Raw genomic sequence first — 20,341 nt, 5'->3', positions numbered from 1 at the left:
TTGCCACTGGGGAAGGCTGAATGACTGATCCGTGAAAGGAAGGACAAATAAGAAAAAGACCAGACACTATAAAACTTAATATGAATCCCCTGAACAGTCCAAACTCTAATTAGCTTAATGCAATCATCCACCTCTAACTTTCCACCAGAAAACTAAAATTTTATCTAGTGCTATCATGATTTTGCATGTAACAATGTCTGATTTTCAATTAGAAAAAAAGTATCAGGCATACTGAGAGACAAGGGAGAAAGCAAAAATAGATGACAGAAACAAGTCTATGGATGATGCACTGAAAGATAAAATAAATAAAAATTAAAAATATAAGAAAAGGGCTTTACAGCAGGATAGACTTAGCTGAAAAGAAGATTATTGATCTGGAAGACAGATCAATAAAGTGCAAACCCAGAAAGAAAAATCAGAATTGAATTTTAACAATAATACAAAAAATGCAGTAATCTAAGTCTCAGGTCATCTTTACCATATTGCTTGCCTCTTGCACTTTTCTATCTAGGTGTACAAAGAGGTTTCAAGTCAACATACCAGTTTGTGAGTACAATGCATCCTTATATTTTTATCATCTCTAAGTGATCATAAAAGGAGGTGCCATTTAACACAGCAGTTTGTGAATATAATCTGTCTTGATTAATCTCTCTCCTTCAGCATTCTGACCCCCCCCTTGAACCCACCACTTCCTTTTTCTTAGTTTTATGATATATACAATGAATTCTTGACTACATTTTCTCCACTTTCTCCCTTTCATTTGTCTACCCCTCTTCACTTGGCTCCACCCCTCCTTGCATATGCCTATTTCCTGGGTGCTGATTTTGCTGGGCTTTGATCTAGACTTTCTATAAAATTATACTATTTGAGCTCTCCATAGAGCTAATTCATTTGTAAACACTTGAATGCCATACATCATCATTATTTACAGATTTATAGCTACTGCAAATGATGGAAACCATGCAAACTTTATTTCTCTGGGCCTGACTTATTTATATTATTTCCCAGGTCTTTCTATTTCTGTAGAAATTGTACAATATCATTCTTCCTAATAGATAATTCAAATCCCTTGTGTGTATATAACATATTTTTGTGATCCATTTGTACATTGAGGGGCATCTAAGGATCACAGTTCAAAGTCAGCTTAGCCTTATCTCCAATAGAAGCTGGAAATGAAGATACAGCTCAAATGGAAGAGTGCCAGCCTTGAGCAAAAAAAAGCCAAGTGACAGCATGAAGCCCTGAGTTCAAGTCCTAGTACCAGCACCAAAAAACAAAACAAAACAACAACAAAAACAAATGACAACAAAATCCTAATGGTATGACTCCTTACAGTTAGCAAACAATGTTCACAATTCACATTGTATTTTTCTAAGTGTAGTGGTGCCTTGGTACTTTGTTTTATCACATGTGACTAAAAGAGATGGGGTTAGACCCATGTGCACTCCTATAGTCTGCTCTCCTCTGCTACCCATGCCTCATCGGGCTCACAGCCGCCAGGGGTGATAAGGAGTTGCCAGGCACACACCTCTCTTTGGATTCTCCTAAGCCCAAAGCCTTTACAAGACATAAGTCTCCTATGCTTCTGACCTCCGATTAACAGGAGCCAGCCTTTCCCAGATCAAAGTATCTGCCTGAGAATTGATGGAGCACAGGAATTCATGTGTGAGCTATAGTTCCATTTCCAGCTTTGTAGTAGTTAATTGGAGATAAGAATCTCGTGGACTTTTGTGCCTGGGCTGGCTTTGAACCCTTATCCTCGGATCTCAGCCACGTGAGTAACTAGGGTTATAGGCGTGAACCATGGTACTTGGCTTCATTCACTGACTTTTAAATATAAACATCTTACTTTCCTTCTCCTGGGACCCAAGTTTCTGAGCCATTGGGTCTAAGATGTTGTGTCTTCTTCCCTCGATGTATGGTTTTCCCAACGTGAAAATCACTTTATCAGTTTAAGTGTCTAGGATTATTTGGGGCTACAGTTGGAACCAGTACCCTTAGCCCCTACATTTTATATTGAGTTTTTCCTTTTATCTCTTCCAGTGATTTCCCTCAAAGCTCCAGAAGATTCATCCTTTGAGAAGAAGCAAAAGACCTGGGCAGTGTTTGAAGGTAATGTGGCACTTTTTCTGATTGGAAGATGCAGCCTTACTTTGAGACAATAGGAAAGGACAGAAAAAGGAGAGACTTCAGTTCTTGGTTTGGCTACAACATGAAGCTTTGATTGACTGATTGATTTTTGGCCAGTACTGGGTCTTTAGCTCAGGGTCTCACAGTCTTGCTTGGCTTTTTGTGCTCAAGGCTAGCACTCGACCACTTGAACTACAGCTCCACTTTAGCTTTTTGCTGGTTCACCAAGGGTAAGTCTCACAGATGTTTCTGTTCAGGGTAGCTTGGAACCATGATCCTCAGATCTCAGCCTCCTGAATAGCTAGGTTTATAGGTGTGGACCACCATTATCTGGCTCAAACTTGCTTTTTTTTGTCCTAAATGTATTCATGAATAACATGGTCTCAGCCCCCAAGTTTTGTTCAGAATCCTTTCTCCTGGAGATATTAGAGAGGAGTGTTCAAATGATCTAAAAATAAAAAGCTTAAGAAGTTTGGGGGTTCTAAGAAAAGTTCACAAATCTGAAATTAGGGATTTTTACTCTGTTAGAATCACCTAGGGAGCTTAATGACTGGTGGAACCTGAATAATATTTTTCAAGAATCTGATTTAGTTGGAACTTGTTCGATGCTCCGTGGTTGGGCACTGGAGGTGTGGATCAAATGCTAGAGTGCCAGCCTTGAGAAAAAGCTGAATGAAGCACAAGGTCCTGAGTTTAAGCCCTAGACCCTGCACATGCATGCACGCAATCGTGCATGCACACATGCATCACACACACACACACACACACACACACACACACACACACACTTGATGCTTCATGGATGATTCTCGCATGTGGTTAGGCTAGGAGACACAAGCTGAGAAGTGGTTCCTAAAGTGTGGGCCTACCGTCATCGCCACCACCATCATCTTTATCATTTGCAGCAGCAGCCCCAGCACAGTGGGTTTTTTCAAGTCATCTAGGTGGCACACATACTCCTGTGTGAACCATGTCTGATTCCATGTCCGGTGGCATTTTTTTTTTGTGGTCATGGAGCTTGAACTCTGGGCTTGGGTGCTGTCCCTGAGTTCTTTAGCTTGAAGCTAGTGCTCTACCACTTGAGCCACAGCACCATGTCCTGTTTTCTGGGGTTAATTGGAGATAAGAGTCTCATGGACTTTCAGGCCTTGGCTGGCTTTGAATAAGATTTTCAGATCTCAGCATCCTGAGTAACTAGCATTACAAGCATGAGCCACCAGCCCCCGGCTTCTGGCGGCATTTTGGCAGCCACACTTGGTGAGGGTGCCATTAGCATCTATTGCAGGTGTGAGCTAGGGAACTGCAAAATATCTTGCAATGCCTAGCAAGTTTCCCACATCAATGAAATCTGGCCCTGAATGAACAGGAAGAGTGCTGAGGTTGTACTTTGCTTTGGAGGGAAGCAAGTTGAGACAGTGCATGATCCACACAGCCAAGGATGACGTGAAATGATTGCACACACCATGAATTCCTATGCTCCATCAATTCTCAGGCAGATACTTTGATCTGGGAAAGGCTGGCTCCTGTTAATCGGAGGTCAGAAGCATAGGAGACTTATGTCTTGTAAAGGCTTTGGGCTTAGGAGAATCCAAAGAGAGGTGTGTGCCTGGCAACTCCTTATCACCCCTGGCGGCTGTGAGCCCGATGAGGCATGGGTAGCAGAGGAGAGCAGACTATAGGAGTGCACATGGGTCTAACCCCATCTCTTTTAGTCACATGTGATAAAACAAAGTACCAAGGCACCACTACACTTAGAAAAATACAATGTGAATTGTGAACATTGTTTGCTAACTGTAAGGAGTCATACCATTAGGATTTTGTTGTCATTTGTTTTTGTTGTTTTGTTTTGTTTTTTGGTGCTGGTACTAGGACTTGAACTCAGGGCTTCATGCTGTCACTTGGCTTTTTTTTGCTCAAGGCTGGCACTCTTCCATTTGAGCTGTATCTTCATTTCCAGCTTCTATTGGAGATAAGGCTAAGCTGACTTTGAACTGTGATCCTTAGATCTCAGCCTCCTGAGTAGTTAGGATTAGCAACTACAGGCATGAACTGTCAGAACCCAACTTTATCACTGAATATTTTTATTGTAAGTAGTTTCTTTCCCAGATTATACTTTACTGCAACAATGGTTCTTTGCAATCCCTGGTGTTTCTTCTGCTTCCTGCTTCCCCACTATACCCCTCTTTTTTTTTTTTTTCTGGTCCTGAGGCTTGAACTTAGGGCCTAGGTGCTATCCCTGAGCTTTTTTTGTGCAAGGCTAGCACTTTACTACTTGAGATAAGAGGCTCACAGACTTTCCTTCCTGGGTTTGCTTTGAACCAAATAGCCAAAGATCACCTCCTGAGTAGCTAGTACCACAGGCATGAGCTGCTGGTCCTGGCTCTTCTGTCTGCTTTAAGGTTGTCCTTTTCTTTATCTGATGACTTTATCATAGCAAATAATACTCAGGTTCCTTCCTCTGCTTTTATTTTGCTTCCCTTTGGGCAGAGGGGAAAGTGATTTCATTCCAAAGAGTGAAGTGAAATTAAGACATTAGCTCTGTGTGTGTGTGTGTGTGTGTGTGTGTGTGTGTGTGTGTGTGTGTGTGTGTGTGTGTGGTGTGTATACTGGTACTTGAACTCTCCCTTGGCTTTTTTGCTCAGGGCTGGCCTTTTACCACTTGAGCCACATTTGGACTTCCAAGCTAGCTGATTTTTACCATAAGTTGTTTTTGTTGTTTTTTTTTTCCTATGAGATGGTACTGTGATGGTAGGGAGGGGGTTGGTAAGGAAATGACCTGTGCTTTCCAAGGTAGGCCACTGGGGATGAACCAGAGGGAGTCCTGTGTGTCTGAGATGCTAATACTTTCCTTGGAGGAGATCTAAGGCTTTGTCCCTGAAATTCCCATTATTATATTAAAAAGGGATAGAAAAGTCTGCACCTTTACAGAGTCTAGGTAGTTTCAATTCAAGTGATCTGATGATCAGATTTTTTTTTTTAATTAGATGGTGCCAGGTGCCAGTGGCTTACACCTGTAATCCTACCTACCGAGGTGGCTGAGATCTGAGTGTCATAGTTCAAAGTCAGCCGTGGTAGGAAAGTCCCTAAGTCTCTTCATTTAACCAGCAAAAAGCCAGAAGTGGAGATGTAGCTTAAATAATGGAATGGTAGCCTTTAGCAAAACAAAGCTATGCGATAGCACACAAGCCCTGAGTTCAAGCACCAGTACCTGAATGCATGCGTGCATCCGTGCGTGCACGCGCACACACGCACACACACACACACGCAGGCAAATAAGATAATGTTAGTTCTAGCTACTCAGGAGGTTGATTTGGAGGATTGTGGTTTAAAGCCAGCCTGGGCTGGAAAGTTAACTACCAGTAAACTGGAAGCAGAGCTGTGGCTCAAAGTGGCAGAGTTAACCTTGAGAGGAGAAAGCTCGGGACCGGCATGCAGGCCCTGAGTTCGAGCTCCTACAATCATCATCAACAACAACAAAAGAACGTACACATTTGGAAAAAACAATAGCAGTTAGGCAGGACATACCTCAAATTAGCTGGCATGGTAATCAGAATCTTTGAAACACTTCCTGTGACAAATGACATTCTAGAATTCCCGTGCAAGCTCAAAATGTCAGCTTTACTCCTCCACCCCCTCCTCCTATGCAGAGTCTGTCGCTGATGGTGTACTTCTCCTCTATGGAGACCAACAGGTCCCTCCAGTAAGCTCAGAACACCAAGCCTACATCCCCAGCAGCTGTTTCCAAGCCTTCTTTTGCTGTCATTTTTGCAGTGCCAGCAGCAGCAAAAAAAAAAAAATATATCCCCTGCAGCAGTGGGTTTTTGCTTTATTAACCAGCCACAGCGTTGGCAAAGGTCAAGGGTACGGTTGCAACTTTCTAGCACAAAGTTTGAGGTCTTTTTTCCCTAGATAGGAGGGTCAGATACCTATCCTCCTGGGGCCCACTTGGGTGAGAGAGGGCTGAACAAAACAAGCATTGATTGTCAGGCTTCTTGCTGAGCTGTCACCACGAATTAAAAATCCCACAGGGCCATAGAACAGGTATTTGGCCCTGAGCAAAATGGCATCACAGGCTGCATCCCAAAACACTAGAAGTTCAGACTTTTGTGGCCAGAATTGCCATCTCCTAGGCCCTTGTATTTGCCCAGAAAATACTGACCATGTTTTCTTGATCCAATGGGTGATACAGGGCCAGCAGGAGTGGCTTTCCTTGACTGTGCTATGGAATGCTGGAATCACCCCCATTTCAAAGCAGGCTGGATCTCCCTGCCAGGTTGCCAGGCAACAGGTGCTGGCTGCCTTGTCCAAGCTGGGTCAGGCAGGCTGGGAGGGTGGGCGGAGCTGGCAGGCCACACTGACACCCTGTCTTGTCAGCCCCGATGGTGTGCTCTGTGCCTGCAGCTGCTGGCCTCGCCATCTGCTTTGGGGAAGTCTGGGCGTTTTTTGGTAGTTAGTCTGGAAAAGGCAATCGTGTCTTTGGAAGTCCAGGGGCAAAAGATAAAACTGAAAATGGAGTCAGGGACCCGAACATAGAATTTGGCATTAATGTTGGATGTGCAAGATAATCTTTGATATTTTATTATTTTATTTTGCTTTATTGCTTTATTCATTTAGTTCTCACAGGACTGGGAAGAAATCCAGGGCTTCATAATTGTATGCTTTCTGCCACTGAATAACAACCCCAGACTTACAGTATTTTTTAATTGTTTTTATAAAGGTGATGTACAGAGGGGTTACAGTTACATAAATTGGGTAATTTCTTTTGGGACAATGTGGTCACCCCTTCTTTTATTCTCTCCCTCTTTTTCCCTCCCTTTCCCACCCATAAGTTTGTGAATATTACTGCTGCATCTGTTCACTTTTGTCCCTCCGTTTCTGTGTCCCCCACCCCTCTCAAAGCCAGATAAATAAGACAAAAAGAAAAGAAAATAATAACAATAAAAAGGAACAAACAAACCCTCTGGTTTCCATTTCCTGGAGTTTATTTCCATGATCCCTATAGTAATTTAAAAACGAATCTCAGATTTGGTTAAGTGCAAATGTTGGGTTAAATTTAGGCCTAGGTTTAAGTTCAGTCTGCAGACAAATATTGTTTGGTCAGAGCTAAGTTTGAAACTTTTGAGCTCCCCTTTAAATTTAGAGAGATTTTTCAAGTCTTTAGTTAAAGGACAGGGGGAGAGGCAAAGTGGGTGGGAGAGAAGGAACAGGACCAGGCCCTACCCTCTGCCCAGCTGTCCCAGGCAATGTGAGGCTTTTGTGAACCTGGCCTCTATGACTGGGGCTTGGCCTTTGTTAGAGCATGGGGGGGCGGTGGGAGGTGAGGGAGGCAGCTTGTTAGTTTTTTGTTTGGTTGTTTGTTTTAACCTACTCAGTAGAATGTGTTTCCTTTAATAAAGGAATGCTTGGAACAGAAAGGAGAATAAACAATCAGAATGCCAGGGTACAGTGTATGGCCAAAAGGAGTGTAGCTCAGGTGTTCTGGGTTTTCTGCTGTAAATTAACACTTTCAAGGTTCCTGAAGCTTCCAGAACAGAATAGAGAGCAGCCCCAGCCACTCAAGACCCACATGGAGGTGGGCAGGGCCTGTGGGCCCACAGGCTTGGTAGAGCAGCTGAGCCTATGGCCTGGCCAGATGTTCTGCAGCCACAGTTTCCTGTGAAGAGCAGGCTCCCCTTGTGCCACAGAGAGGTGGCTATGATGGGAAGCAGTAACTGAGCCTAGAGCCCTTTGCCTTCTGCTAGGGTAGAGTGGCTCCCTGCACGTGGGGAGATGCTAGAGAGCACATGGATGAGAAGTACAAGTGGCAGCTTCTTTTCTGACATCCATGGTGCAGAAATTAAGGCATCACCAGATGCCAGTGAAGATTTGTGGAATTTCCCTCTAAAAGTAGAGAACCTTCACTTAGGGTCCTTGACTTCAAAGGCAGAATTTCTGGACAAGTCATGATGGTAAGAAAACTCGGTGGAGCTTTATTAAGAAGGCAAATGAGCAAGCACACAAGCCAGTAGGTATGTGGACAAACAGACAAGCAGAAAGGCAGACGCTTCCACATGGTCTGGGGTGCTAAAGAGGAGACAGCTTTCTGGTAGCAGGGATATTTATATGGTAAAGCAGGAGGTCTGACTTCAGAGTTAGGAAAATAGAGATGTTCGCCTTTGCTCTCAATCACTCTTGGTGTTGTTACACTTCCTAGGTTTCTGGTTCTAGTTTACCGTCTGCATTTTGGGAGAGCATTTTTCTCAGAAAGAGATGCATCCTGCTAAACAAATGTAAATTCTTGGGATGAGAAATGCATCTCTCAGGAAACAATGCATCCTGTTGCCTCTCTTTGAAGTCAAGATGGTGGTTCCATGTTTCTAAATACTATATTTTCTGAGTTGCCATCAGTAGGCCTCATTTTCCTCAATATATCCTGCCTCATTTTTCTCTAAGATGTCTTTGGTTCCTTAATCTTAAGGGAAGTAGATGACTGAGTATCTTTAAGCTTAAGTTTTTTTTTTTTTGATTCATAGCAGTCATTTACCACGACTCACTTTCCCTAATCTATCCTGCCTCAAAGGAAGGGTCCAGATGAATAAATGAACTGATGGATCAGTCAGTCACTCTGTTCCATTGGCAGAAACACTGGAAGACAGTTCTCTTGTAGCTCAGGAAGGAAGGTGAGGGCAAATAGTTCTGTCTTGTGGTCCCACAATCTCCAGAACCCTTTCCAGGCAGGTGGCTTGTCTGCTTGCTTAGCCGTGTACTGGTTATTTGATGCATTATACTGCTGGTCCTGGGGCTTGACCCCAAAGCCAGGGCACTGTCTTGGAGCTTTGTTGCTCAAGGCCAGCACTCTACCACTTGAGCCACAGCTCCACTTCTGGCTTTTGGGTGGTTCATTGGAATAAGAGTCTCATGGACTTTACTGCCTGGGCTGGCTTTGAACTGCCAGTCTCAAATATTAGACTGAAGCTATTATAGGCATGAGCCACTGGACCCCAGTAATGGCTTCCTAATCCTGCCACTGAAGTAGTTTGCTCAGGGCAAGTAACACTAGGACTGCCCCTGGGGTCACGCCGTTCTGACCAGCCTGTGTCCTGGTATCTGGTTCCAGTTTGGTATGGTAACTACAAAGAGCCAGCATTGTCCTCACAAATGATCCCCATTCTCAACACTGCCAACCATGGATGACACAGGGCCCTCTCTCCAAACCCCAACAATGCAGTTTGGGGTTTGGAATATACTTGATCAAATCCATGGACATGGATTTGGTACAGAGAGAGGGCTGACCATTTTATTTTGAGTTTAGATTTTTTTAGTGACCAGGAACAGAAACCTACCCAAACTAGCTTAGAAATAAATATTGAGCCTGCCTAAGAAAATAAGAAGATGGGGTTGGAGGTATGGCTTAGGTAGAACATCAGCCAGTGAGCAGAAGCATCATAGACCAAGTTCAGCCTGGTCTCAGAGACCTTGTGGACTACAGGGCTGAGGCTTCCCTCAGCCCTGGGTCTCTCTGGGGCTCGGATCTTGGAAGAGATAGGTAGAAATCACTAGATATCCTGCTCTGTCCCCTCCCCCTTCCCTTCACTGACTGCCAGTCCTACCCACATTCTCAGGGTCCCCCTAGAAGCCAGCTACCACCCATCCACCCCTGCCAATCACCAGCCACCCCTGCCACATGTCTGCACTGACATGCTGGCCCTTTCAGCTTAAGAATTCAAATATCCACTTGTAGCTGGTTGCCAGTGGCTCACACCTGCAATCTTAGCTACTCAGGAGGCTGAGATCTGAAGATTGATATTTGAAGCCAGCCTTGGCAGACAAATTCACGAGTCTTTTATCTTTAAATAGCAAGAAAAGCCAGGAGTGGAGGTGGAGGGAGTTTAAGTGATAGAGTGCCAGCCTTGAGTAAAAAAAAAAGCGCTAAATGAGAACTTGAGACCCTGCATTCAAGCCCCAATATTGGCACACACACTTCCTCAAAGACAAGGACTTTAAAAGGTACATTCCTGTTATAGGAATTACATTTGACTAGCACAGTGTCATAATGTATTAAAGATCCTACTTAGGAATGCTTATCTGGAAATCATTTGCTATGAACAAGACAGCTAGAAACACCAAATGGCTACAGTAAGATTCGGGCCTTTTTACTTTCCAGAGGCTTCTGAAGGCCATGGTCCATCCACGTCTTACCAGCATTTGCTGCTGACATTAGTTCTTATTTTAGCTATTCTGAATGCTGTGTGGGGTATCTTTTTTGTGGTTACATTTCTTTAATGGCTGAGGAAATTCTTATATATTTATTTGTTACCTGCACATTCTCTTTGGTAAAATGTCTCTGTGTTTTGCTTTTTCATAAGAGAATTGTTAGACTCTTTTACAATAAGTTTTAGGAAATATTCACATTTTAGATACATCTGTAGCTTGATTCTACAGGGTTGGTTACAGACCAAATCTTTTCAATATGGATGCAATCAAATTGGTCAAGTCCTCCTTCTTGTTTTTTGTTTTTCCTCTTGGGTACCACACTCAGGATCTGATGCATACACTGGGTCAGAGCTCAGCTACTTCATTTCGCGCCACCCGTCAGGTTGACTTATATTTCTGCTATTAACTCTCTGCTTTATCTTCGAATCTATAGCTTTTTCTCCTTTGCTTTTTTTCTAAATTAGATTTAGATTTATGATTTCATTCTGGATTCCTAGCTCAAGAATGTGAAATTTTGGCAATAGAAGTTTGACACCTTCAGCAAGTAGTAAAGTCTTCCCTTTTCCTGCTTTTCCCCTTTTTCTAAGTGGTGGTCCTGGAGCTTGAACTCAGGGCCTGGGCTCTGTCCCTGAGCTTATTTTTTTGCTCAGGGTTAACACTTGAGTCATAATGACACTTACGGCTTTTTTGGCAGTTAGTTGGAGATAAGAGTCTCACTTCCCGCCTGGGCCGGCTTCAAATCAAGATATTTAGATCTCAGCCACTCGAGTAGCTAGGATTATAAGTGTGAGCTACTAGCTTCTGACTTGAATTGCTTTTGAAATGGGAAAAAAAAATCAATTGAGTCAGGTGTTGGTGGCTCATTCACATATTCCTAGCTATTCAGGAGGCCAAGGATCACAGTTTGAATCCAGCTCAAGCAAAGAAATCTTTTAAAGTCCATCTCCAATTTACCACCAAGAATCCAGAATGAAGACATGGCTCAAGTGGTGGAGCACCGACTATATACAAGAAAGCAAGATCCCCAGTCAAGTCTCATATTAGCAAAAAAAGAAAGAAAGAAAGAAAGAAAAAATTAGCCTTGAGCATACCTGTATGGGCCCAATTTTGGTCTCTGTATTATATTTGACTGACCTATGTCTATCCATCCATACACACTGCACTGTAGTATGGTGATTTCTAGAACACTGTTATGTGACTGTTCCTGTGCGTTTCCCATGATGCAGTTCCAGTGGCACCGACCCCACGTGCGCCCTTCTCTTTCAGACCTCTACGTGTATGCTGTGCTCGTGTGCTGTGTGGGCATCCTCAGCGTTCTGCTCTTCACCCTGGTCATCGTCTGCCAGTCTGTGTTTCACAAGAGGAAATCCCGAGGTAAGAAAACAGATAAGGTCATGTCTGGAAAAGAAGTCACCGCCCACAGACCCGGCAGAAGGTACTGGGCAAAGTAGTACTTTGGAGGAAAAGACATCCTGAGTCAGGCATAACAGGAACTGGCAAGCAAGGTCAGTGTGCAGATGTGTTTTTCTCAGACACTGCTGAAATATACTGAGACTGTGGCACTGTCTAAACACTCCTTTGCCTCAAGCCCCTTTCAATTCCTGGCTTTCTGAAATCCATAACCCCCTCATCTCATCCCCCACACATCCCCTTCAAAGAGCTGTGGGGCATGGATGAGTCTGGGGTTGTATTTTTGGCTCCTTCTCTAAACTGTTCTAGACGTTGAGTCTTCTCAGTCATGAAGGGTTTTTCCCTATGCTTCCTTAGGTGAAAGCTCTTGTCAGTGGCTTGGCGTTTTGCTGATTGATTTGGATATGAAGTCTCAAGGACTTTTCTGTCCAGGCTGGTTTTGAACTGTGACCCTCTGTACCTCAGCCTCCCAAGTAGCTAGGATTACAGGTGTGAGCTACTGCACAGAGTCTACCTCCTTTCATTTCAGTATCACCGATTCTCTGCACTCTCATCCCCAGTTCCTTCACTCCTCCCCGTTGTCTTTCTCAGGCTAATGGTTCTCACAAGTTCTAGGGCCCTGTGAGTGCTGCTTGAGTTTTCTGGGGGCCCTGTCTGTCAGGAAGCCTTTATTTTGTAGCTCTGAGAACCTATCCAGTGGGGATTGACTCTGTGCTAGCATCCATAGCCAGCCCTGAGAGCCTCCTCCATGACACCTGCTGCCTCCTCCATGGCCCCGAGATTCTATCTAGCTCAGCTCTCTTCAACCGTCTCTCAGAGCTGTGGCACATGCTTCACACAGCAGTGGCACTCGACTCCCTTCCTGAGGTCACTGTGAGACAGGAGCCATGAGTGTGACTTGCCTTGTGTGGAATTTGGCTTCACAAATGGTGAGCAAATGGGTCTGTCTTACAGTTGCTCTGTTCTCAGCTGTTGGAGCTTGGAAGATCCAGAGCTGTTTCCAGACCAGCTGTTTTCTACAGAGTCCTCTGCCAGGGCCCAGCATGAAAGATCACAGTAGAGCTGCAGGCCCCAAGAGGTCTAAAGCAGAATTGGGAGGATAGGGGGCTAGCCACGAAGGACAGACAGAACACACAAGAGCACCGGAGCCTGCTGGTCTCACAGGGAATGCAGAGCGTAGGCTCTAGGGTAGGCACGTGTACTCAGAATTTAAAAGCCCTCCTCAGCTGTCCAGTGTTGTCAGAGCACCTGCTGTAAGCCAGGCTCCTGGGTTGGCTCCTCCAGGTCCTCATGCAGGCCTGGCTGACACCCTGCCTGGCTCCTGTGTCAACCGAGCATGGCTCAGGGGCTTAATAAGGCCTTGGACAGAGGTGATGCTCAGGCCCAACCACATCTCAAGTCTACCATATTTTGATTCTAGCAATCCTCAACCATTTGGAGACTGACAGTGGCTGAAGATGTTTCCTGTCCCGCTTCCATGGAGATTGTTGCTAAGGTTCTTAGCAAGTAGCTCCATCAATTCTAGGGGCTGCCCTGGCACCTCAGCTTTAGTTGTGTGTGACTTGTCAGTGTCACAGGCTGGCATCCTATGATGGGGCAGGATAGGCCCTGCTCTCTGTGGGTCCAGGAACTACACGCTCCACTCACACTGAGGGTAGAGATGGAGGGGTGCATATAATGGGCCTGGGTAACCCCCTTAACTGGGCCCAGAAGTCCTAGAGCAGTAGCTACAAAAAATCTAAAACAGATCACTATTACTAATGCTGCTGCTGCTGCGATGATGATGATGATGATGATGATCATGATGATGATGATGATCATGCCGCCACCAGTTTGGGGGCTGGAACGCGGGGCCTAGTCCTTTAGCTTTTTTGCTCAAGGTTAGCACTCTACCATTTGAGCCACAGCTCCACTTTCAGCTTTTTTTGGTGGTTAATTGGAGATAAGAGTCTCATGGCCTCTTCTGCCCGAACTGGCTATCCTCAGATCTCAGCCTCATGAGTGTCTAGGATTACAGATATGTGCTACCAGCACCAAGAAACCTATTTTTGTAAGTGGTTCTTTACCAGATGCTCTTTCAGAAAGGGTCTTTCACTTTTGCCTTAGATTGTGATTTTCCAGCTTCTACCTTCTATGTAGCTGGAATTAGAGGTGTGTGCCACCACACTCAGCTTATAACAAATATTATTAAATGTTCCCATCATTCATTTGATATGAAATTTATAGGTAAGATGTGCTGCCTGTCTCCTCACAAATCAATATAATGTTCTACAATTAAAGGGGAAAGAGGAAGGTGATTTATAATACAGTAAAGCAAATTCTAGTATTTTCATCTTTTTTCTTTGAGATATTTTAAGTTTAGGAGAAGGCAATCATTATTTGTATTTGACTTTTCGAGGCTATATAAGGATATATGTATAGGCCGGGCATTGGTGGCACAAGCCTGTAGTAAGCCTAGCTACTTAGGAAGTTCTGACCTGAGGATCCCAGTTCAAAGCCAGCCTGGACAGAAAAGAAACATGAGATATTCATCTCCAGTTAACCACCAAAAAGCCAAAAGTAGAGTTGTGGTTCCAGTGCTAGACTGCCTACCTTGGGCAAAATAGCTAAGGGATAGTACCTCAGCCTGGAGTTCAAGCCCTAGTACTGGCACAAAATAAAAAGAAAGGATTATGAATGAGATTGTATTCTGGACCAGGGCAGGGATGCTTCCTGGACATCATGGGCCCTCAGATCTACGTGGTGAGAATGTAGGACTGTGTATGGGGAGGGGCATCTCTCTCCCACAGGGAACTGCAGGCAGCACTCATGGGCTGGGTTTCCAATATGAGCAATGCATTTTCCCACTGCCAGGCGCCCTGCCCTGCTGGCGTCACAGGAAGTACAGGCCTGGAGATCACATCTTGGAGGCTACCACAGCCCTCAAGGTGGGCAGGGAACATGCAGCTAACAGAGTAGAAACATCAGGGACACTGACAGCATCTCTGTAGGACCTGGGGTACCAAACACAGGGTAAGTGGATCAGAGGAGAGAGGAGGGTAACCATACCTGGAAGAGCCCAGCTCTGGTGCAGGGCTGTTCAGATGGGCACCCAGCCAGCAGGCAACAGGAACAGTGCCTGATGGGAGTCATCATAGCCTACAGATGAGATGGCAAATCTGCCAAGCTTGACCCTGGGCTTGTGGTGATTAAAGGTTTCAGCTAAAGAAGAGGAGAAAGAGCAGAGTGGCTCAGGACTGGGGCTTTCCAGAAGCAGACATAGGAAATAGGACAGATTAGATATAGAACTGAGCTTTGTTTTAGCGTTTGAAATTCACAAGATCACCACCAAAAAAGATTCATGTCCCAGCCTGGCACAAGCGGCTCATGCCTGTCCTTCTAGCCACTCAGAAGGCTGATATCTGCAGATTGCAGGAAAGTTCATGAGACTCTTAATCTCCATACCCCCCCCCCCAAAAAAAAGTCTAGATATAGAGCTGTGGCTCAAGTGGTAGAACTCTAGTCTTGAACACAAAAAGCTCAGGCCTTGAGTTCAAGACCCATGTCTTGGCATGCACACACACACACACACACACACACACACACACACACACAGAGGCATGAACACATGCATGCATGCATAGATGCATGCCCTTGGTGATAGGCTGGCTTTCCCATCTCTGGGTCCAGTGTGCTGGGTGCTGAGTAGTCACCCATGGACAGAGCTTGTTCTATTATCCATTATTAATAGATTTCTCTCCCCTGGTTCTCCTTGGCTCCCCAGTGGGGCTCCTGAAATCTCCTTTTAAACACTTCTGGACCCAAATCTTTGCCTTGGGGTCTCTGCCTCTGGGGGGTTGGGGGTGGGCCACACCTGCTCTCTGAAATCAGCATGCTGTGGTAAGCATGTATAGTCACCTGTGAGGTCCAGAAACACTTCCTGAGTGGGAGCCCTGGCCTCAGATTCCCCCTCATTGGCATGTATCTTCTGTACCCCGGCCTTCCCATCCTGATCAGGCTCCTGGCTCATTGTAATTAGCTGCCACCCCAATTTCTTTCAAGATTCCTTGCTTCCAAAGTTTTCAGGCTGTGATCTTTCTTCACCTCTCCCAACACAGGCCAGCTCCTAGGATTCTCTTAGCTCCAGCTATATTCTGCTTGGCCCCTGCCGTGGAACCCTGGGAGATTCAAGCATTTCTCCATGTGTAGGGATCTCAATGTTGCCTGCTCATGGTTCCGTGAGGGTGTGGGCATCTGAGTCAGGCTGCTTAGCATTGCTCTTTCCTAAGTGCGCAGTGTATGCACCAAAACCCTCAGATGGGGCTCAGATACTTAATTTTTGTGCCTGTCCTGCAACTTGAACTCAGGGCCTGGGTGCTAGTTCTGAGCTTTTATTTGCTCAAGGATAGCTCTCTACCACTTGAGCCACAGCCCCATTTCTGGCTTTTAATGATTAATTAGAGATAAGTCTCATGGACTTTTCTGCTCATGCTGGTTTTGAACCATGATTCTCCTATTTCAGCCTCCTGAGTTGCTAGGATTACAGGTGTGAGCCACCAGCTCCTGATGGGATTCTGACATTTACGTCCTAGGAAATCACTCAGATATTTATGCTCTCACAGTTCTGAGGCTGGTAGGTTGATATTTAGGCGTTTCTCCCCCCCTACCCCACTTGGGGCTTTCTTCTTGGTTTTTGCACATACAAAAAGTTGTATTGTGCCACGTGTGGTGACTAGAAAAGCAGAAATGGCTATATGGCTCAAAGGATAGGGTAGCCTTGAGCCGAAGAGCTCAGGGTCAGCGCCCAGTGTAGTGCTAGATGCTGTAAGCTCTCTAGATCCTGTATTTTTTCTTACATGACCAATCACCCCCAAATGTAATGTTGCACAACACAGATGTTTTATGTGTTTGTAATTCCAAGGTCTTCAGTTTAGGCTGGACTCAGTTACATGGTCCTTGTGCTAGTCTCACCTGGACTCATTACTCATTACTGTAGGCTTGGGACTGTAGCGGGGGACTAGCTCCTCTGAGGGCCCAGCTGGGCTACCACCTCTTTCCTTGACTTTCATCTCCCATTGGGCCAACTAGGCTTCCTTGTGGTAGCAGAAGAGTGCCCTGCAACGAGAGAGAGAAGCTAAGTCCCAGCACCTTTTAGATGTTGACTTACTCCACATTGACTCATGTTCCTCTGTTCCAGGCAAGGCATGTGGCTGAGCCGAGTCAGTGTGAGGGGTCAACTCAAGTCCCACTGGCTGTTTCAGCTTTCCTTCTGCTTAAAGGGAGTCCAGCTGCAAACCTTCAGTTGGAATCTTAACAGATTAATGGCCCAGTACTTTATTTTCTCCTTTGAAGTAAGAATCACTTAGCATTCTCCCAGAAGACCTACTAGAGAAAAAATACTAAGGATATTTATTTATTTATTTACTCATTTATTGTGTGTGCTGATCCTAGAGCTTGAATTCAGGCCGGAGCTCGGTCCCTGAGCTTCTTTAGCTCAAGGTTAATGCATTACTACTTGGACCACAGCTCCACTTATGGCTTTTCTGTAGTTTAGGAGATTAGCATCTAGCAGACTTTTTCACCCCTTTCAAACAGTTCTTAAATCTCAACTTCCTGGGTAGCTAGGATTAAAGGTGTGAGCCACCAGCACCCAGCTCATTGTTGTTGTTGTATGTATGTGGTACCAAGGAATTGAACCGGGGTCTTAGTGAATGCTAGGCAAGCATTCTACTGCTAGGCCAAACTCCAAGTCTCTGTTGTTGTTGTTTTAAACTGAGTCTCATTATGTACTCCAGATTGGCCGAGAACTTGCTCTATAGCACAGGCTGGCCTAGAAAGGCCATGGAAATCTTTATCAACACACCTCAGCCTTCTGTGTGCTGGAATAACAGATATATCCCACCACAAATTCCAGCTTTCCAAAGGCCTCTCTTGAACCTTAAAAGAATGTTCATTAAAGAATGCAAACCATTCTACACTGAGGAGCGTCTGAGTGGACACCGATCACCCCCTTTGGCCTCAAAGGACTTTCTCATGACTAAAGCAGAGTTTAGATGTTGGGTAATTTTATTACCTTCAGGGTGGAACCCAACTCCACATGCAATCACTCCAGATGAATATTATGGGTTAGGTAACCAGGAAGCATGAAGTGTGTGGCTTTTCACCTGGCTCCATGCATGGCTGGAACAAATTTCAAGTCACTGGTACTCTGTACCTGCTTGTAGCATTCTGCTGTTTCCCTCAAAGAAAAGCACACAAGAAGCCCCCAGAGTTGTTTGATGCAGCACTGACACCCAGAAACATCAGTGTTCTTACATTTTCAGGAATTACTTGTGTGTATATCCAGAGTACCATTTATTTACTGTCTACTGTTCTTTGTTTGTTTTTTTTTCTTTTACAGTGAGACACTATTTGGTGAAATGCCCTCAGAACAGGTAAGGCGGTTTTCTCAGTTCCATATACAACGATTTACTATTTTATTTTCTTTTGTTATTATAAAGACATTGGTAAAATATGCATTTTTAAATGAGAAAATCTGCATGTTAATGCACAAAGTCTACAGATGCATCTTCTGCATGTGTTGGCACACTGAAGTTCTGTTACCTTTAGAATCAGATGACAAGTGGCTCAGGGTGCCAGCCACAGGTGTGGGGGTGTTTAGGGCTGGAAGGGCTGAACCAAGTTGAAACCTTCTGAGTACACAACCTCTAATGGCCCTTTAGAAGACTGACTTGTTCTATCCGCACCCCCCCCCCCCCGGCCTACATCACAGGTAACAATAATTTTAGATGGGGAGGCCTCTTTGAACAATTGCCAGGTATATACCACATAGCTGGCTGCTAGCGGGTGGGAGATGGGCAAACACAGAGGATACCAGAGGAAAAGGTGGTAAAAATACTTTGTGTGCATGCATGAAAATGGAGCAGTGAAACTTGCTGAGACTGGGAGATGATCTGATCAAGATGCTCTGTATGTCTAAACGGACATGTCAGAGTCTTCCCCCTGTACAACTAATTGGTGCACATTTAACAATGGTATGGTTTCGCTTATGTTAATCAACTGGCTCTAACTTTTATAAGATAATTTTCAGAAAGAATAGAGAATATTTTCATTTCCTCTTTTAAAAACACATTCTGAGGTTGCAGTAATCAAGAAAATGAAGAGTTGATCAAATACAGGCATGGGGTCAATAGAACATAGTTGCGAGTCCAGAAATCAATCCTTAGACTAAATGCTGGGTCTTGGCAAAGATGCCAACACAATTCTGTCATATGATCATTTTAATGGAGAGTTCTGAAGCCCAGGGCTAACCACAGTCAAAAACAAAGACCCTTATCTTATACCGTCATCAAAATTAATGGAAAATTAGACCTAAATATAAAAGCTAAATTGGTAAAATATGGAGGAGAAAAATCTTTGTGACAGTGTGCAGTATTTCTAAGTCAGGTAACTGATAAAATTCAAAACCTTTGCCCTTCCAGAGATACCACTAAGACAATGAAAAGATAAGTCACCAAGAGAGAGAAAATATCTACTAATCAGATAATAAGAAAATGTGTTCCTAATTATTAAAGAGTTCTTATAACTCAGTAAGACAAATAGCTTACTTACAACTGAGCACAAAGATTTGAAAACAAAGCTCCCCAACAAATGTGCTATTAAGTACATGAAAATATTTTGTGTATCCTTAGGGAAAACATTAGGGCAATTGCAATTAGTATAGTGCAGCTGAGGGCTGGTGGCTCACACCTGTAATTCTCACTACTCAAGAGGCTGAGATCTGAGGATCACGGTTCAAAACCAACTACAGGAAGACTTTCTTTTGTGGGTCATGGGCCTTGAACTCTGGGCCTGTGCTCTGACCCTGAGCACTTCAGCTCAAAGCTATCACCCTACCCCTAGAGCCACAGCCCCACTTCCTATTTTCTACTGATTAATTGGAGATAAGAATCTCTCATTCTTTACTGCCTGGGCTGGCTTTGAACTATGATCCTCAGATCTCAGCCTCTTGAGCTGCTAGTGAGCCACCGTGGCCAGCAGGAAGACTCATCTCCACTTAACCCCAGAAAACCAGATGTGGAGCTGTGATTCAAAATGGTAGAGCACTAGCCTTGAGCAAAAGAACTTGAGGAAAGCACCCAAGCCCTGAGTCCAAGCCCCACAATCAATTGAAAAAAAAAAGTACAGTGCAATACCACATCCCTACTATAGTGGCAATAATATAAGCAATAATGTCAAGAACTGACAAAAGGGTAGGGAAACTGGATCCTTGTGCATTGTTGGTAGGAATGGGGCCAGGCAAGACAATAATTGATCATTTTTAAGGATATTAACCTCACCATGTGAACCAGCAAATTCTACATGTAGGGATCTGTCATTGGAGCAGGGAGCATGGCCTAGTGGTTTAGTGCTTGCCTAGTATGCATGAAGCCCTGGCTTCAATTCCCCAGAACAACATACACAGAAAAAAGCCAGCAGTGGCACTGTGGCTCAAATGGCAGAATGCTAGCCTTGAGCAAAAAAAGTGTCCAAGGAAATGGGTACCAAGACATGTGAAAGGGTATCAATGTATGTGAATTAATGCACCTTCTATTTGGCAAACATCATGTAACCCTTTTACTAATTACAA

General features: G+C 44.5%; 1 protein-coding gene across 1 annotated transcript in view; it reads left to right on the top strand.

The window, feature by feature from the left end:
• Nucleotides 1–20,341, top strand: part of Vstm4 (V-set and transmembrane domain containing 4) — an 82,988-nt gene that overhangs the window by 26,797 nt on the left and 35,850 nt on the right. The window contains exons 3-5 of the mRNA XM_090347019.1: nucleotides 2,044–2,112; nucleotides 11,590–11,697; nucleotides 18,113–18,146. Coding sequence (XP_090203145.1) covers nucleotides 2,044–2,112; nucleotides 11,590–11,697; nucleotides 18,113–18,146 — 211 coding nt within the window. The remainder of the gene's footprint in view (nucleotides 1–2,043; nucleotides 2,113–11,589; nucleotides 11,698–18,112; nucleotides 18,147–20,341) is intronic.

The sequence above is a fragment of the Megascapheus bottae genome, chromosome 15 (genome assembly GCF_031878675.1).
Source record: "Megascapheus bottae isolate mThoBot1 chromosome 15, mThoBot2.hap1, whole genome shotgun sequence".
NCBI lineage: Eukaryota > Metazoa > Chordata > Mammalia > Rodentia > Geomyidae > Megascapheus > Megascapheus bottae.
This window is presented reverse-complemented; position numbering and strand designations above follow the sequence as displayed.